Source organism: Antrostomus carolinensis, unplaced genomic scaffold, assembly GCF_000700745.2.
Source record: "Antrostomus carolinensis isolate BGI_N321 unplaced genomic scaffold, ASM70074v2 scaffold28472, whole genome shotgun sequence".
Classification (NCBI taxonomy): domain Eukaryota; kingdom Metazoa; phylum Chordata; class Aves; order Caprimulgiformes; family Caprimulgidae; genus Antrostomus; species Antrostomus carolinensis.
Genome location: NW_010300647.1, coordinates 39,466 through 55,591, shown reverse-complemented (window position 1 = coordinate 55,591; position 16,126 = coordinate 39,466). Strand labels below are relative to the sequence as shown.

Below are 16,126 nucleotides of genomic sequence, written 5' to 3'. Positions count from 1 at the left end.
TTTCTGTATGTCTGTGTTGACAGGAAGGTGCTAAGGGCAGAGATTATCTCTGGGGGGGACTTTGGAAGTGTTCGAAATCATTCCAATCACTTATACACTATCGAACTGCTGGCTGCCGGGAGGAGAGCAGATCTGTAAGCAGCAGGCAGTGGTGGGGTTTACAGAGATTAGTTTTTAAGACAAAATTACAAAGCAATGGACTCTGGGGATGGCAGATGTTTGGATTTTAGCACAGCACTTAAGAACTGAACAGAAACAATTTTTTCAGACTGCTGTGGACTAAAAACCCCATCACCTGGGCCGAAAACTAGCTGAAAGGCCATAAAAATAAGGTTATATTAAGTGGGAAAAGATGGAGTTAGAGGGATCTCAGTCTGCATATGGCCCCTTCAATGCAGTGAGCTTTCTGCAGGGTTCAGCTTGTCTGCGCAAGGTGATACAGTCCCAGGAAAAAACCCTCAGAAATCAAAGGCAGGTTTGTTCCTCCTCATCATCTTGTGCATGCACAAGGTGTGCTCTGACCTACAGCTCCGCTTCCAAGGGAGAGGAACATCTCTCCAGGAGCAGCTGCAGAGGAGGCTCTGCCCTCCCCAGCTCTGCATGGAAGAGGCAACCTGGGAAGGTGCTGCTGTGCTGAGCAAAACGGAGACCCTGTGGGGAAGAGAAATGCCCCACGACAGTGACACGGTCACATTTTTTTGACACCTTCATCAATAACCCAGAGAAATGAGAACTAGCAGAGGGATGAAAGGCCAAAAAAACTCTACTTCAGTATCAGGAAATCTTGTTGGTACAATGTCTCCTGGGGAAGCAAGGAGGGAGCACCTTGGCTATGTATATTTAAGCAAAGCATGAAGACAGTTACAAGCTTCTGTAATATGGGTGATGATCTCTTGGCTGGGAAGTTCTCAGTTACCAACAGATACTTTCAAACTCCCCAAACTGGGAAAGAGGGAAAATGGAACCAGTTGCATAAGGCTTGCAAGGAAGAGAAGAGGCACTGATGTCTTCACTGGTCCCAGGCTACCCAGGCTGTCTCCAGATGTAGGCTTCATCATTGAGATTTGGGCACTTCCTTTTGAGAACTTTAACTGTCAGTAAAGGCAGGATGGAAATCTGCAAAATGCAAACAACTGACAGGCCTTTAAAGCAGGATAAGCGCTCGTTAGGGGTGGATTATTCCCAGGAGCATATGCTGCAGCTTTGCTGCTATTTACAATGACTCAGTGAACTTGACTTTAAAAAAAAACCACCAAAACTAACCCCAAACATTCACAACTCTCCAACCTCCAAAAAAGCCAGCAGCAGCTGCAGAGAGCTCCAGTGCTGACAAGTACCTCCCCAGGCAGCCGCGCAGTGCACAGGCGGCTGGGCTGAGCCAGTCCCAGGGCCCACGGCATCCACATCCTCCTCTCCCTGTGCCGGCGAGGTCCAAACACCAAAGGAGACGAATGGACAGACCCTCCCCAGCGCAGGCAGGGGTCTCTGGCAGCCATGGCTCTGCAGAGGCAGATGACATGTAGCTCATGGACAAGCTGTTCAGCTCCAACACAGGCTGGCAGAGCTTCCAGTGGGCTCTGAGTATGATGCAGCACCAGAGTTGGCTCTGAAGCCTGGGAGATTTCAGCATGCCCACCACGGGCACAGACTATGCTGTTTCTCATCATACAGAAGAGAATAGATAAGGGCAATTGCATGCAGAGCTGACTCATCGTGTCCCCCAGTTTGATGCCACTATCTCTGTAGACAGACAATCTGGAGGAATTTGAGAAGAGCCAGATGAGGAAAAGAGGGATCTAGGAACTGAATCCTAGACGAGACATATGTCTTGGAGGAAAGGCCATGAATAGCCACTTTGGGTGCCCTATTATACTATACAAAGCTGAGACCAGTTCTCCCCCTTCCATTCTCCTCCTTCCGTTTACATTACCCCATTTCTGAAAACTCCATTTGAATATGCCCTAGAAACCCAGGATGGGATCAGTGCACTTTGCAAAGGGAGGTGTGACCATGCTGCTCCAGAGTTGGCCGAAACAGAGCACAGTGCTGGGGGAGGATGCTGCCGAGGGCTGGGCAGGGATTCGTGCCAGCACAAGGAAATGCACCACCCCAGTTCCCGGCCCCCATCCCTGGCTGCATCTCCAGCATGAGATTTGAGACGCAAAGAGCAGAGCTGCAAACAGCACACCCTTTGCTGCCAAAGGGTTTACTGAGGCAGCGCCGAGCAGAGCTGCCAGCCAGAAATGCCCTTGTTCTTGGGCAGGCTGCAAGGCCAGGGCACACACAGCCCTCCCAGAGAAGGGCAGTGCCAGACACCTGGTTACTTGGGCAAACCTGGGGCTACATGTCTCTGTCCTCTCACCTCCAGGACTTGTGCTGCCTTTAAAATGGTTTTCTGAAAGGATCCCCAATCTGCTGCACAGGACTACAAGCATCGTCCCATATTTAATGAAGGCAGTGCACTGGCTCCTGGGCAGCTGGTTTCATTTACCTCCCCTTTCATTTTAAAGAGAAACTTTTGCCCCTATTATCTGACCTCTTCTTCTGTTGCAGTTAATTACATTAAAGCCCACTTCCCAAAGCTCAGGAATTTCCGGATCTACTTTGTTGCCTGCTGCTACAGGGACAGTCTGCTAGGAATTAGGGCACCCGCCTGCTGGGGACGCCAAGCGGGGCAGATCCTGGCTGTCACCGTGACACCCCGCTGCCACCGGAGCTGTGAAACCCAGACACCTCTGCTGATGGAGCCGCCCCCCACCCCTGAGCACCTTCCCGAGGTGAGGGCAGGGCCCTGTCTGCAGCATGGGAGACAGGCAGCCCCACTGCTCCCACCCAAGAGGAGGGGTGGGGTGTGACCTGTTCCCCCCCAGGTAAAGACCTGCGGGCACAGGGGGAGGCACTGCCCACCTCCAGTCAACTGATAAATGCACTGACAAAGAAAAATGACCAGGGACTTGCTTAATGGCCCTAAAGGCACAACTCACACCCATGCCTTCCTCTGCCCCCAGATGAGGTGCCTCTGCCTGTCCCGCTGGTGGGAACTCTCTCTGGCCCATGCCATCTCCCCGGCCATGCCTTGGTATCTCCTGGGACCATGCTGGTAGCCAGGGTCATGATGCTGCTAGGGACTGTGCCCTCCACCAGACAGCGCAGAGGATGGCCAGCCAGTGGGCAAAGCCATGTCCTGGTTGGGTTTATTTACTGGTGGAGATGGGCCAGTGGTTCCTTCATGCAACCCCTTCCTCTAAGCACAACCTTAGAAGACACCACGCTCTGAGCACTCACAGCAAGCTCATGCAAGCCCAAATATTTTCCCTTGGTATATACACGTGTGTGTGTGTGCACAGGGGCACACATCCTGGGCAACTGTGCCCCAGCACCTTTAGGAAATCTGTCCCCTGAAGCTACTGCCTCATGAGCAACTCTGTCCACACACTCGACACATCTAAGCCAGAAGAGATGTTACCCAAACCAAGCCAAGGAAAAGCATTTTAAGTAGCATCCCCCACATTCTCGTGTGCCTGGCATCCCTGGTTAACACATAGGGTGGATGACTTTCCATCTTGGAAGATAACGTGGCATTCTCCAAGGAGCCAAAAGGATGGATGTCCACTGGCTTTGAAGATGCAAACATTTACTTTCCCTGTAATTAACAGGGATTTGTGCTTCAGAGGCAGCATTGCATAAGGATTTGCCCATTAAATATGCAAAACTTGGAGTTTTGCACAACACTTGGGATGGAAAAACAGCCGTATAGAGTGACAGAGCATGCCTGAGGACCGGACCGGGCACGGCTGCAGGTTTAAGTGGGCAATGAATCTTCTCCCTGTGCGAGGACGTCAGCGCCAAGCAAAGAGATGGCTGTGGGGAGGTTTCTGAGCAGTGGAAACCCGCATCCAAAGACGGCGGGGGTCCGCAATAAACTGAGCATTTACTCATAACCAAACATAACAAACAAACTAAATTATCAGAGAAATGCCAAAACTCTCAGAGCCCCTGTCAGTCCCACCTGCCACACCCTCCTTCAGTGAAAATTCCCTGAGCGTTTCAAGGCCATTCACACATCCCTCTCCAGCAACACATTACATCTGAAGAGGGAGGCACACATGCTGAGTTACATATGTAAGTTAAACCATACTCAGAAAGGCCAGCGAGGTTGCTTATTCCCACCCAGTGCCACTTTTCTGTCAGCTGTATTTCAGAGAAATTCTGTTTTCATGCAGAGAAGAAGGATCCCTGCAATGTATTCCCTTCTCAATTCCCTTTCTGGATCGAGCGCAGCCTTTTCAAAGGACTTAACAGATTTGACAAATTTATAACCGATATCTTGGGAGAATGTTGGGGTTTGGAACAGAAATGTTCATACTTGAAGTTAGACAGCGGTTTAGTTTCCTGCTAATAATTTTCTTCTTGGATACAAAGGAACTTGTTTTGTTTTGTTTTGCTGTTTGGAGCAGAGGGATGAGACACTGTTTTGACATTTATTCACAAACAGTACAGAAGCCCAGCTTGGGGCTGTGGCCATTGCCAGTCCTCGCAAATGCATACGGGTGCAATCTCCAGAGCTGCAAACCGGGGCTGGGTGAGAAGCAGCTTCTACTCTGCAGTGGAAACGGGTCAGCAAGCAGCGTCTGAGCTCTGCTGACCCTCGCAGGGAGCTGCTCCAGCCCTCCTGCTCACAGGCTGCTGCTTCAGCGTGGCCGCTCAGCCCCAGCACTGCCGAGTACTTTGCACTGTCCTACAAGAACAGGTTTCACAGCAGCCATGCAGGCAGATTCCCTGCACACCAGGATGAAACTCCCCATCTGAGGTCTGGAAGTTTGCTCCTTCAACTCCTCCAAGGGTTTGGCCCAGTGATAAAGCCCCGTTGCAGAAAGAGAATTCCGGGACTAAGTAAATGTGATCAGCACATCGTGTAATGGTGAAAAGCAAACTCCCAGCTGAGACATAGATCATCATTGTGCAGCATGAGCCCGTAAGTGACACAAATCCTGCTCCAAATGCTCTTCTACCCCATTACCCCCATTGCTTCAGCCTGCTGCTTGGCAGGGAAGCCCCAGGAACCAAACATCCAAGCGGCAAAGTAAGGCAAGCTAAGCTCCCTGAGGAACAAGACTTGCTGTATGCTGGTGCTATAAACCACTCTGAGATGCCAACAGTTGCTTCTGCAGGAAGTTCCAAGGTTAATGCACCAAAGAGACCCTGGGGACATTCGCAAGAAAACCTCACGTCTTAAAACCCAAGCTCATTTTAAGAGCAGGTCTAGAAACCTAGAGACCTAGAGGTGGGCTTTACAAGAGATGAGCTTTACAAATCACACTGCTACACTTCAGCAAAGCAACCTGAGCACCCCACGAAATGTCACTGTGGAGGACCAGTTTGGGGAACCAAGCGCTGTTGGAAGCACACACAAGCCCATCTTGGACCTGAGACCTTGTCGCCAGTGCCCTGCATGGGAAGTTTAACCCAGTTCAGAGCAAATCCACTTTTTTGGGGAACAGGGGGGTCTCAGCACGGTTTTTGCTCTAGTGAATGTGTGGCTCTAAAATGTGTCCTTTCTGTGGCAAGAGAGAGTCCTGCCTGCCCCACAAACCCTTTTTCTATCCGTTCTGGCAGTTGCTGCTGTGCTTGCACACTGCCTCACCTTTGCACTGGCGTTTGCACTCACACTGCAGAGGGTCACAGCCTGTTGGGGAACCTACCCCTGGCCCAGCGTACAACTGAGGCAATTGGAAATAAGAGGAGGAAAAAGATATCTATGGATTTTCCCCAAAATAAGAAAATGTTTCCCTCCACATGGTGCTTGTCACAGTCAGTGCTACAGCTCAGAGCTCCCTTTGCCTCTTCTGAACTGCAGCACACGTCCATGTGTAGGAATCAGGGGAAATCAGGTACCAGCATCTCTCTGGCAGCCCCACTCAGACCTGGATCTTAGATGTTCACCTCCTTTCCCTCAACATCTGCTTCTGGGGCCCCATCTGCACTGCAGGACATCAGAGACCCTTATGAAACAGAGCAAGGAATGGGGCATTACACATTTACCACTGGACTAAGCCCTCCTTTGGGCCAAACCAGCTTAGCTTCAGGGAGTTTGCGGGGAGACAGTGATTGGGGTGAAAGGAAAAGGGCCTTCAGACAGTCCCATACATCTGTCACATGTGACTTTTGCTTCCCTGTCATCCTCGGTCCAGCCACCACCGGAGCTGCCTGTCCCTCCAGCTGCCTTCAGGGACTGTCCAGCCCAGTGCAGACTTTGTTTCCAGGCATGCAGGCAGTGGTATTTTTAGCCTCTGTCTCAGCTGCAGTGGTAAAGGTTAACACATCCCCTCCTGTATTTGTTCGAGAGGCTCCAGAGGGAGGGACACAGCCTCTTTCACCTATTCAAATGCAGCAGGAGGACAGAGGAGGTGGCTGTCACACATCTGTCCCCTTTCACACCCAGACAGTGCATCAGCTCTGCTCCCAGCCTCCCCTAATCACTGCAATTAGTGTTGGAAAGTAGAAGAAATGGTGAATACCTACTGTTGCCAGGTAACAGCATCCACCGTGCTGCCAGCCACTTTCATGAACCTATGGGAAACAGAGGAAGAAACCATATAAACCCAATGTTGTCACAGGGGAAGTCCTAAAACAACCAATGTCCAAAGGTGGTCACCGCACTCACAGACTCTTTCTAATGAAACCTTTGCATCCTTAAATGGAAAGAATAAATTACACCTAACACAAATGCTTGTGGCAAGCACAGCTGAGAATAATGGAGTGAAACCCAACTGGCAGCAGAGCTCTGAGCATCATTTTGGGGCAGGTAGGGAGAGCTTTTGAGGCACAACAGCATTTCAGGAACAAGATCTTGGGGTATGTACTCTAGTTCTACAACTGCAACAACCCTCAATAGCGATTAAAGAAAAAGTTTTAAATGTCCATGTTAAAAGGAGACACTTCTTCACCCAATGTGTATTTAAGCTGAGGAACTCCTTCCCTGGACTCAAGCAAGGACTGTGAAAATGGAAGAAAAAAACAGCAAAGCTATTAGATGCCACATCCAGCACAGGAAGCTCCTGAGCATTGGAGGTTGGGAGGAAAGGCTGGACAAATGCAGCTACATGCTTCTCTTATTTTAATGCTCTCTTGGGCATCGGCTGTTAGCAAACTGATGGGATTCCTACCTGGGTGCACCTTTAGTCTGTCCCGTTCCTATTATTCACCACAGCACTTCCATGCTCAAGGTTACAGTGAGTTATGTGTATGTGTTAGTTCTCTGATGGCTTATGACCCAACTATCTTAAAGACAATACATCTCCTCCAGACAGCTCCTATTTGAGTTAGACTTGGGGTTACACAGGTGTATCTGCTTATGCTGCTGATGCCAAAACCAAAGCAATTCCTAATCTTGGGGACCGTATACAACCATGGTGGCAGCAGCCTTTGGCACAGGTCTGCTGTCATTCAAGACAGTCCCTCCCTGGCTCCCTGGTCCAGCAATCCAAGCTGCACCTTGGAAAACTGCAGCTTCCAGGAGGAAGCCGAAGCAGTTACCCTATTCTTATGCTTAGGAGCAGAGATATCAAAACACACAGAGGCACGCACCGACTGGACAGGCACGCTTTTCTGCTCAGCAGCCTAATGTGCACCGCGAAGCTGATGCGTTTTGGAAGTGCTAATGTATGCACATGACAGGAGACATTGGCTTGTGCAAGTGAATGTGATCAGAAAGAAACCAATGCTGTATTGTCTGGGGCTGCTCTTCGATGCACTGGGATGCTGGGAACACAATGGGAATCACACAGCTGTCCTGATTCCACCAGGACACAGGGATGAGTGGTGCTGGGTCCTGCGACCCCAACTCCTCCAGGACAGCTCTATGACCAAGGGTGGGGAAGGGAAGGTTTGGGAGGAGAGATGAGACCCTTTGTCAGACCAGTTGTCATGGCAGGGAAGAACAGCAAGCTTTCTGGCACATGAGCCTCTAATCAGGTCTGAAACAAGAGCAGCAAACTTCAGGCTAAATATAGCTCGGAAACAATCATTCTGACTTTAAATTAATGACGATGGTCAATTATAGACTGGGACAAAAGGGCAGCTGGACCCTGTGAAGCATAAGAGGACATTGGCAAAGGCAGCGGTAATAAATCCCTGCAGACAGAGAGGAAAGAGATACAATTAGAAATGGAAAAACAATAACATGCTGTAAAACCCCGTAGCACTGATGCATCCCTGGTTCTGCTGCCCAGCAGTGCCGTGAGCTTCAGTTCCCAGGGTCGCCTTTCAGAAATGCTTCTACATCTCTCCAGAGGGTCGGGCCTGGGAGGCCAGTACCAGGGCAGTGGTTTGGGATGGCTGCTCCCCAGCTGAGCAGAGCAAGGAGACCAGCTGGACCAGCCAGGGTGCAGCCAGAGGGAGGGGTGGGAGCTCCCCACAACTCACATGGGTCATCGGGCAAAAAGGGGATTTTGCAAATATTGTTCTGCAAAATGAAGTGTGCAGAAACATGCCAAAAGGATCAAAAAACCCGACTCCCAGGTTTTAAATGTTCAGTACAGGGACTGCTGCCTAAAATGTAATGCATGAAGTGTACAAGACTGAACTAATGAACTCCAAACTGAAGTCATGAACATAATCTATATTGAAGATCGATATATTGCCATTGGGCTTGAAGATTAGCCCATCTTGCTTTCTAACCACTAATGTTTTACGTTCTGGCTGCAAAATCAACCATCCTGGGCTTTACTAAATCATGTCTTCAGGCTCAGCTTGGCACTCTCCACTTGCAATCCAAAACTATGAGCAGATTGAGCTCAGAGGAAGAAGCTCTCCGGCTTTCCTCATCACTTCTACAGCGCCTACAGCTCTGCTGCAAGCACACCCACTACAGCAGACTTTCAGCAGGGACTGAAAAGCAAAGCAAACCCTCAGTATAACCTCCAGCATCCCTGAAGCAGCAGAGCCAGGACATCCATCTGTCCCATCTCCCATGTCTCTAGGAAGCTAATTGACTTGTTGTTAAAAAGCTCCTGAGAAAACATTTTTCTAGGACACAGGCATCACTCAGGCAGCACAGTACAGACCAAAAGCAGGACAGAAAAGGCTCTGGCTTGCTTAGTGTTCCTCTTCTGTCTCCATAAGAGTGAAATAAATTAGTTAGTTCTGGTCATTTTCAAATTTTACCATAAAAGATGCGTATCTAGCTCAACTTTTGCTTTCCATGTTTGTTTTTCTTTTTCCTTTCTTTCCTTCTTTTTCCTTTTATTGAGATTTTTGCAGGATGAACTTTTTTTTTCAAAAGGTCCTGGTAAAACTTCAAGTCCTGTCTTAATGGTGGAGCTGCGCCTGGAGCACCCCAGATGACTTGGGAAGTGGTTTCTACCCTCCAAAGGGAACCTAGAGCAGCTCAACAGCCAACAAGTGGTACTGCACAAGTAAGAGATGGAAGCCCAGGACAGGTGGAGATGCAGTGATGCACAGGTATTCAAATATCCTCAGTTTAGGAATACAGATGTTACTAATCCCTGTATTCCTGTAGCACCTGGACTGTTCAAACCACAGATATTGAGGCCACTGAAGATCCATATGGTCCAAATGACCAGCACTGGCACATTTTTATCTAGGATTTCCTGGACTGCGCGATGTCCATGTGTGCAGCGTGGCGCAGGCAGAGCAAACCAGACGCTTCCGGGAGGGCTCAGATCCCTGCACATGTGCTGCACAGATGGGCCGGGCTGGCGCAGTAAATCTGCCATTTTCCTACACATTGGCCTTTCTCTGTGAGCACCAAACAGCCGCGCAGTGCGCGTGCAGTAAATCCCCACCCAGGAATGGTGGGACAAGCTGAGCCCGTGCTGTGCAGGCAACATGGGCAACTGCTGTAGTGATGCCCCATAATTCAGATGGGTGGCAGCCTCAGGACATGCCCGTGTGATATCCCTGGCTGGACTTCCACATATCAGAAACCTGTGAAAATGTAAATGTCCTCAAAATCTGCTGAGACACCATCTCTAGGTGGGAAAACAGAACATGTCAGAGGTCTGTGGAGGAACAGGAGCCTTGGGTAGGGAGTCTGTAATACTGAGAATTAGACAAAGTCACTGAGCTCGGCTACATCCACCTCCTTACCCTTGCAGCTCCTGTGTGTCAGCACCCCATGCCAGCATTACTACTTGTGGGGCCTGTGTTGAGTTAGAACTGAGGCTCAAGCTTGCTTTTTAATAAGCACTTTGCTTTAATAAGTAACATTGATCAGTCACCCAAATAGTTCACAGCTCTGTCCCAGAAATGGTAATACTGGTATAATATGGGGCAGCACCTCACCTCACAGGTCAGGAATGAGCTGTGGGAGAGTGGGGCAGGAGGGCTGCAGCACCACGAGGTGGTACTGACACCACAACTCTATGTTGTGAAACCATGGCTGAAATCTGACTTTTCCCAGAGCATCTCCCATAGCCACATCTCCCAGGACCGCAACTTTCACTTGAGTGTGGGCACATCTCTGAAATAGATCTCCAGTCCTGATTTAATACTTGCCAGTCATGGAGCACCTACTTCAACCTTAAGCAAATTGCTCCCATGGTTAATTAGCCTCCAAGTATGTTATTTCTCAACTGAATGTGTCTGGCTTCAGCTTGCAGCCACTGGAACTTCCTTGGCTTATTCCTGATACATTAAAGAGCCATCTGCATTTAGAAATCTCTTTCCCATGCAGGTAATTGCAGAGTGTCATCCTTTAAATAATAAAAAAAATTGATCCTATAACAAAGAACGCAGCTGCACAAGGTGACAAGTTACTGTCACACAGACTCCCAGGTGGTTCAGCATCATCATCTGACTCCTGGGTGCTGGACTTAACAGACATGGGTTATCTCACCTGTTACTCCCTGGAGTACAACAAAAACTACAAACTGACCCCCCAGAAATGCCAAATGTAGGAGCAACATTGGCCTGCCCATGGTGCCATGGTGGGTCGCTAGAGCTGAGTGGCAGATCTCTGCCCTTTGAAACCACAGTGATGGGTAGAAATAGCTTTATCTTTTGTCTGAATTGGTTGGTGGGGGGCACTAAGGCACAGGCTTCACCTACTAACTTCTGCAGTTTCCAGTAGCACAATCAAATACCTGCAGCAGCAGAGACAGGTACTTGACCCAACTCATGCCACCTGCTGCAAAGACTTTGACCAGCAGCACCAGATTTCAGACAGGGACTTCACTCCGGGGAGCAGAGCCTGGTATAAATTTGGTGCTATATTGTATTCTCTCTGCTCAGCATCTCCTTTCTTCAACCAACCTGATCTACAGTGGGGCTGCCCAAGCCTTCTAGAAAAGAGGGCTTTATGTCCCAGACTGCCCCACCCAATCTACACTTCAACGACTCTAGAGGTTGCACTTGGACCACGATGTTGCATTACCACTCATGCTTTTTCCCATCGTTGGTTTGTCCAGTCCCTTCTGAACTCACACCTCTGGCCTCCACAGTAACCTGTAACAATGACTTCTACAATGCCATTGCATACCATGTGAAAAAACTTCCTCCTTCTTTCCAAACTATTTTCTGCACTGTGGAAAAAATACACCATTCATAGGCTCATGGGCTTTGATAACATTCCCTCTGAGCTGTTTGTCTTCTGAGCTGAAGAGTCATAGCCTATTTAATCTCTTCTCACGTGAAGACATCACATACCTCCGCACGTCCTCAGCTCCTCTGGAACCCTCCTGGTTCCATTACATCTTTTCTGAGATGAAACGACTAAGAGTGTAGATAGCGATCAGGAGGAAGGTACACTGTGTACTTATACAGTGGCATAATCTCATCTGTGTCTTTTCATACTCATTTTATTCTTCCTATACAGATGACTCTGATTTTGGCATTCCAGCCATCCAGAACAAGTTTCAGCAACAACAACTATCTTAACCCTTTTCTCCTGAAAAAGCAATAGCTAAATCCTTTGCTTATATCTCAGATCTTTGACCCTGCTACGTAACAACCTGCAAAATGCCTCATCACATCCTTCACACCTCATTTCAATGTATTTATGAATGGATTCACTCATAAGTTCAATGCTACCAGAGCTTGAGTTCATGCTGCAGTTACCTCCCCCTCCTTTTGTATCATTAGTTTAATGTTGCTTGTCTTGTGGCTTGATTTTTTGCATGAAATTCTTGCTGTGGACCTATTCAGTGTCCTGGTACAGACTGTGCCACCAGCCTTGCAGTAGCTTGCATAAGGGTGAAGCTTCTGGCTCTGCTGACTGAGACACGCTCACCTCTGTGGCATCACTAAAAAGCCTTAGACTAATACAGCAAGGATGTACTTTTTAAAGAAAGTCAAACAGCCAAAACAAAGCTTCTAAAAATGCAGTGCTTCCAAGTCCCCTGTGTCAAATGGGGCAGAAGTCCTTGTCAGCAAAAGGACAGGACAGATACCTCCATTTCTTCCTGAAACCCACCCAGAGTTCTTCCCTCTGCCGGATACTGCCTACTCCAGGCTCTCCTTGTTTCTCTTCCCTACTTGAGTTTAAACAAACAAGCTTTGTCCATACAGTCTTTGGCTGCTACTCCAGAACAAGTTGTGGATAAAAAGCAATGCCTGGACCAACTAAAGTGTGCTGACCTGCTCAGACAGCCACAGCCCTCTCTGCCCTTGCAACGGCACAGACGCAAGGCATGGGCAGTCATTACAAAAATACTAACAAAGACTCCCATTTTTTTAGCACCTTGATTTTGCTTTGGCCTCTGGTTGTGTTGGACCCCAAGTGTACAGCCTGTGCCATCTCAGGAGCTATAAGCTAACACCTCTCTCTACCACACAAGCGCCAACACGGGAACCTGGGCTTGGGGTGGATTTGTGGATGCAGGGAGCACGGCTAAGGATTGGGACAGGTTTTAACCTGATCCCTACCTAGGCTGCCCACAGACAATCAAGACATCATTTCCATGACCCCTCCCAACGCTCTCATGTCCTCAGCTGGCAGGGAGGAAGGGCTTCATCACCACTGAAAAATGTGCTTCCTCACCTTTATGGACTCCTTTCAGAGCACTGTAAAATGACATCATCACCAAAATAAGCCAACGTTACCCAGATGAGATGAGTGGTTAACTCTCCACAAGTACTAGAAACCAGGAGTAGGAGGCAGTAAATTCATGAAGGATGAGAAACTCTTGTGCCTTGCAAGGTGAGGACTGACATGTAGGAGCTTCCTCGCCTGCTGCTGCCACTTGGCCAGAAGTACTGTGGCTCCGTGACCAGAGGGTTGATGTGCAATGGTAACAGCAGCAGCAAGAAGGGTCCAAGAAGGCTGGAATGAAGGCAGACAGAAAGCCAAGGAGGCAGCAGGTCTGGTGGCTCTGAGGGCAGGGGGTTTTTTTTAGGGAAAGGCTCCAGACAAGAAAGATTTTCATTTCTCTGGTGACTTCAGCAGGCTCAGGATCCAAAGTGGCCACAGAGCACCAACAACAGCCAGCCTAGTGTAGACACAAGTGCCGGCCAGCCCTTATCCTCCTGGCACTGAGCTCCTGCTGTGGTGGATGCCTGTGAGTGTCCAGTGGCAAAAACTAGGCTGCACCAGCCGAGGAACAACAGGTCATCAGAGCCCCTAGCCAAATCTGTCCAGAGGTGCCAGCCTAAGTTTTGTACCAAAAGTTCTGAGTTTTAACATGTTAGCATGTCTTCTTCCTAATAGCTTTCCCTCATGTTTCTTCTCTTCCAGCACTGAATGTGTGATTCAGTCATGCATTAACCTTTGTGTCTGATTCCTGATCCACTGTTAAAATCTATGTTAATTCCTTAGAATCTCGCAATTTTTTTCCCCAAGCAAATTCTGAGCAGTTCTGGGATTCCTGTACCCATACGCAGTAGGTAGCTAATGTGGTCTGCTCTCCAACAGTTCAGGCTGCATGAATGGTCTAATTAACACCTCATCAAACTCAACTGTTGGTTGTGTCTGGAGAAATTCCCCCTTGCACCTGCGCATTCACAAGACACCAGTTCTAGCCTCCTGCACAGCAGGCCCCAGCCATCAGAGCAATGCTCCATCACTGCAGAGCCCGTCCCTGCATCAGCAATAGCAGTCCTGGACCAGTCTCCAGGACTTGCCAGCCCAGAGTGACACTGATGTACTCTGTAGCTGCTCTGAGCCATTGCACCATGCAGGGTGGTGCAAAAGCTCAGGAGCAATAACTCATCAGCAAAGGGTGTGCAAAGCCTGTGCTGCTGCGTTTCAAGCAGGGCTCTCCTCCCCTCACCATATCCTACCTCCATCACCAGAAAGAGCATGGATTTCACCCACCACAGCTCAGTGTCACTTGCCTAAGGACAGCCTTTGCAGCAGGACAATGTCCACACACCCCTACATGCTGCAAACCTTCAGGTGCCTGATCTATGCTCATCATCTAGCCTGTCTAGCAGCCCTCAGAGAAAGGTGGCACCCCAGGAGGGGTTCAGTCCCACCCTGTCCTGGAGGACAGGCCCTAGGATTGGATCAGAATGGCCCTGGACGTGTCCATCTCCCACCAATGAGACAGACGGGGCCTGGTGTACAGCAGAGTGCAATGTCTGATTCATGTTGACACTATCATTATTGCAGGGCAAGGTTTAAACATAAAGAATAAGTTTAGCTTGGTTGTTTGAGATAATGGTTAAACAACGGACTACAATGTTTGGAACACAGAGCTTGCAACAGGAAAATGTAATTTCGGCTAATACTTCACAATGAGACTATTCTGAGTGTTTCAGCACCTCAGATGTTCCCTGGACAACATCTAACTCCAGCTTCTGCTGTCGGCAATCACACTCCCTGGGCCTCTCTGAGTGCTCCTTTCCCACTTTAGCTCATTTCTATTTTTTGCCCCCCAAAAATCTGCTTCCTAATTTTGTGTACTAGAGCACTGCTTGCCTGGCAGGCTCATCCACCCATCCTGACTTCTGCGCTGGGATGTACCATCTCTCCCTTCCAGCCTTACTTAACACTTGAGTCATAATCTTCCACTTGGCATACCTCTTCCTATCTGGTTGACTTCTGCTGTTCATTACATTTTTTAAAAGAGCAAAACTTTGCAGATTTCACAGCATCAGGACTATTAACTGCACACACTTTATTTGCTCTGGAGCCTTCATTCTACTACATGCACTACATAGATTGCTCATGGTAGTCTAGCAAGGCAGACCGCAGACTTGCCATTGGGAGCAGCTTCCTAAATTCCTTCTTCTCTCTCTTGCTTGTGACTGTGTGGTGCTCTTTCGGGATCCCCAGAGGCATGTCCTTGCTGTGACAGCCCCAGGTACATGCTAAGCCATGTCCCATTGACCAGTTCTGCGATGCTCCTGCAGAAGGCAGAGCTCTTGGTAGCACTAACCAAGAGTACCAAAGAGACCTCAGGGAGAGGCTGGGAATAAAGCTCACACCGTCAAGCAGCTTAGGCACTGGGGTTTATTTGTTTATCCTTTTGCAACGCCATTTCCAAATACTATGAATGAGTGTTTAGCCCTTTGTCTTTGTGTAATTGGCCTTGCTCCTCCTCTTTACGCCCTGCCTGGTAATAATGGGGCCTTTATGTGGAACGACAAGCAGCTCTTGTCTCACAGGACCCTGTGGGCTCTAAGGCCATGCAGGCACGTGCCGCTTGCCATGGGCTGCAGGCACCAGGGTTTGGAACGCAGGACACAAGGTTTCTCCATGAGAAAGATAAATCACTTTGAGCGCCTGTGGACCAGCGTCACCCTGGCAGGCAGGGATGGCAGCAGAGAAACCACTTGTAGCTTAGAGAGCAGGCATGCTAGTTAAAGCTCTTTTGGACCAATGTGGGGATCTGGTGAGCCCCCACCATCCTGTCACCAGAGCTGCTCAAATCCTAGCTCTTACCTTCCTTCTCCTTCATTTGAGATGGTGTTTCTGCCATCCTCTCCATCAGATTGTACGCTACAGCCTCGCTCCCAGGGTTGCTGTCAGTCAGAGCACAGCTGCAGCAAAGCAGAGCTGCCGGACCACCCTGGCCGTGCGATTCAGTTCTTCCGACCCCTCTTCCCTGGGACCCGGCTGCGGCACACGAAGGGCAAACGCAGCAGTAGGACTTCCCTTTCTCTAAGAGCTTCTTGGCTCTCATCCCTGTTGTTTTTCTTACTCAGCCCGCTCCTCCTGGCGCTA

At 49.1% G+C, this 16,126-nt stretch overlaps 1 protein-coding gene across 1 annotated transcript in view; it reads right to left on the bottom strand.

The window, feature by feature from the left end:
- HPSE2 (heparanase 2 (inactive)) overlaps nucleotides 1–16,126 on the bottom strand; it is a gene marked incomplete at its 5' end in the record, with an annotated part of 38,823 nt that overhangs the window by 20,619 nt on the left and 2,078 nt on the right. The window contains 1 exon segment of the mRNA XM_010163205.1: nucleotides 6,523–6,570. Within this exon segment, the coding sequence (XP_010161507.1) occupies nucleotides 6,523–6,570 (48 nt within the window).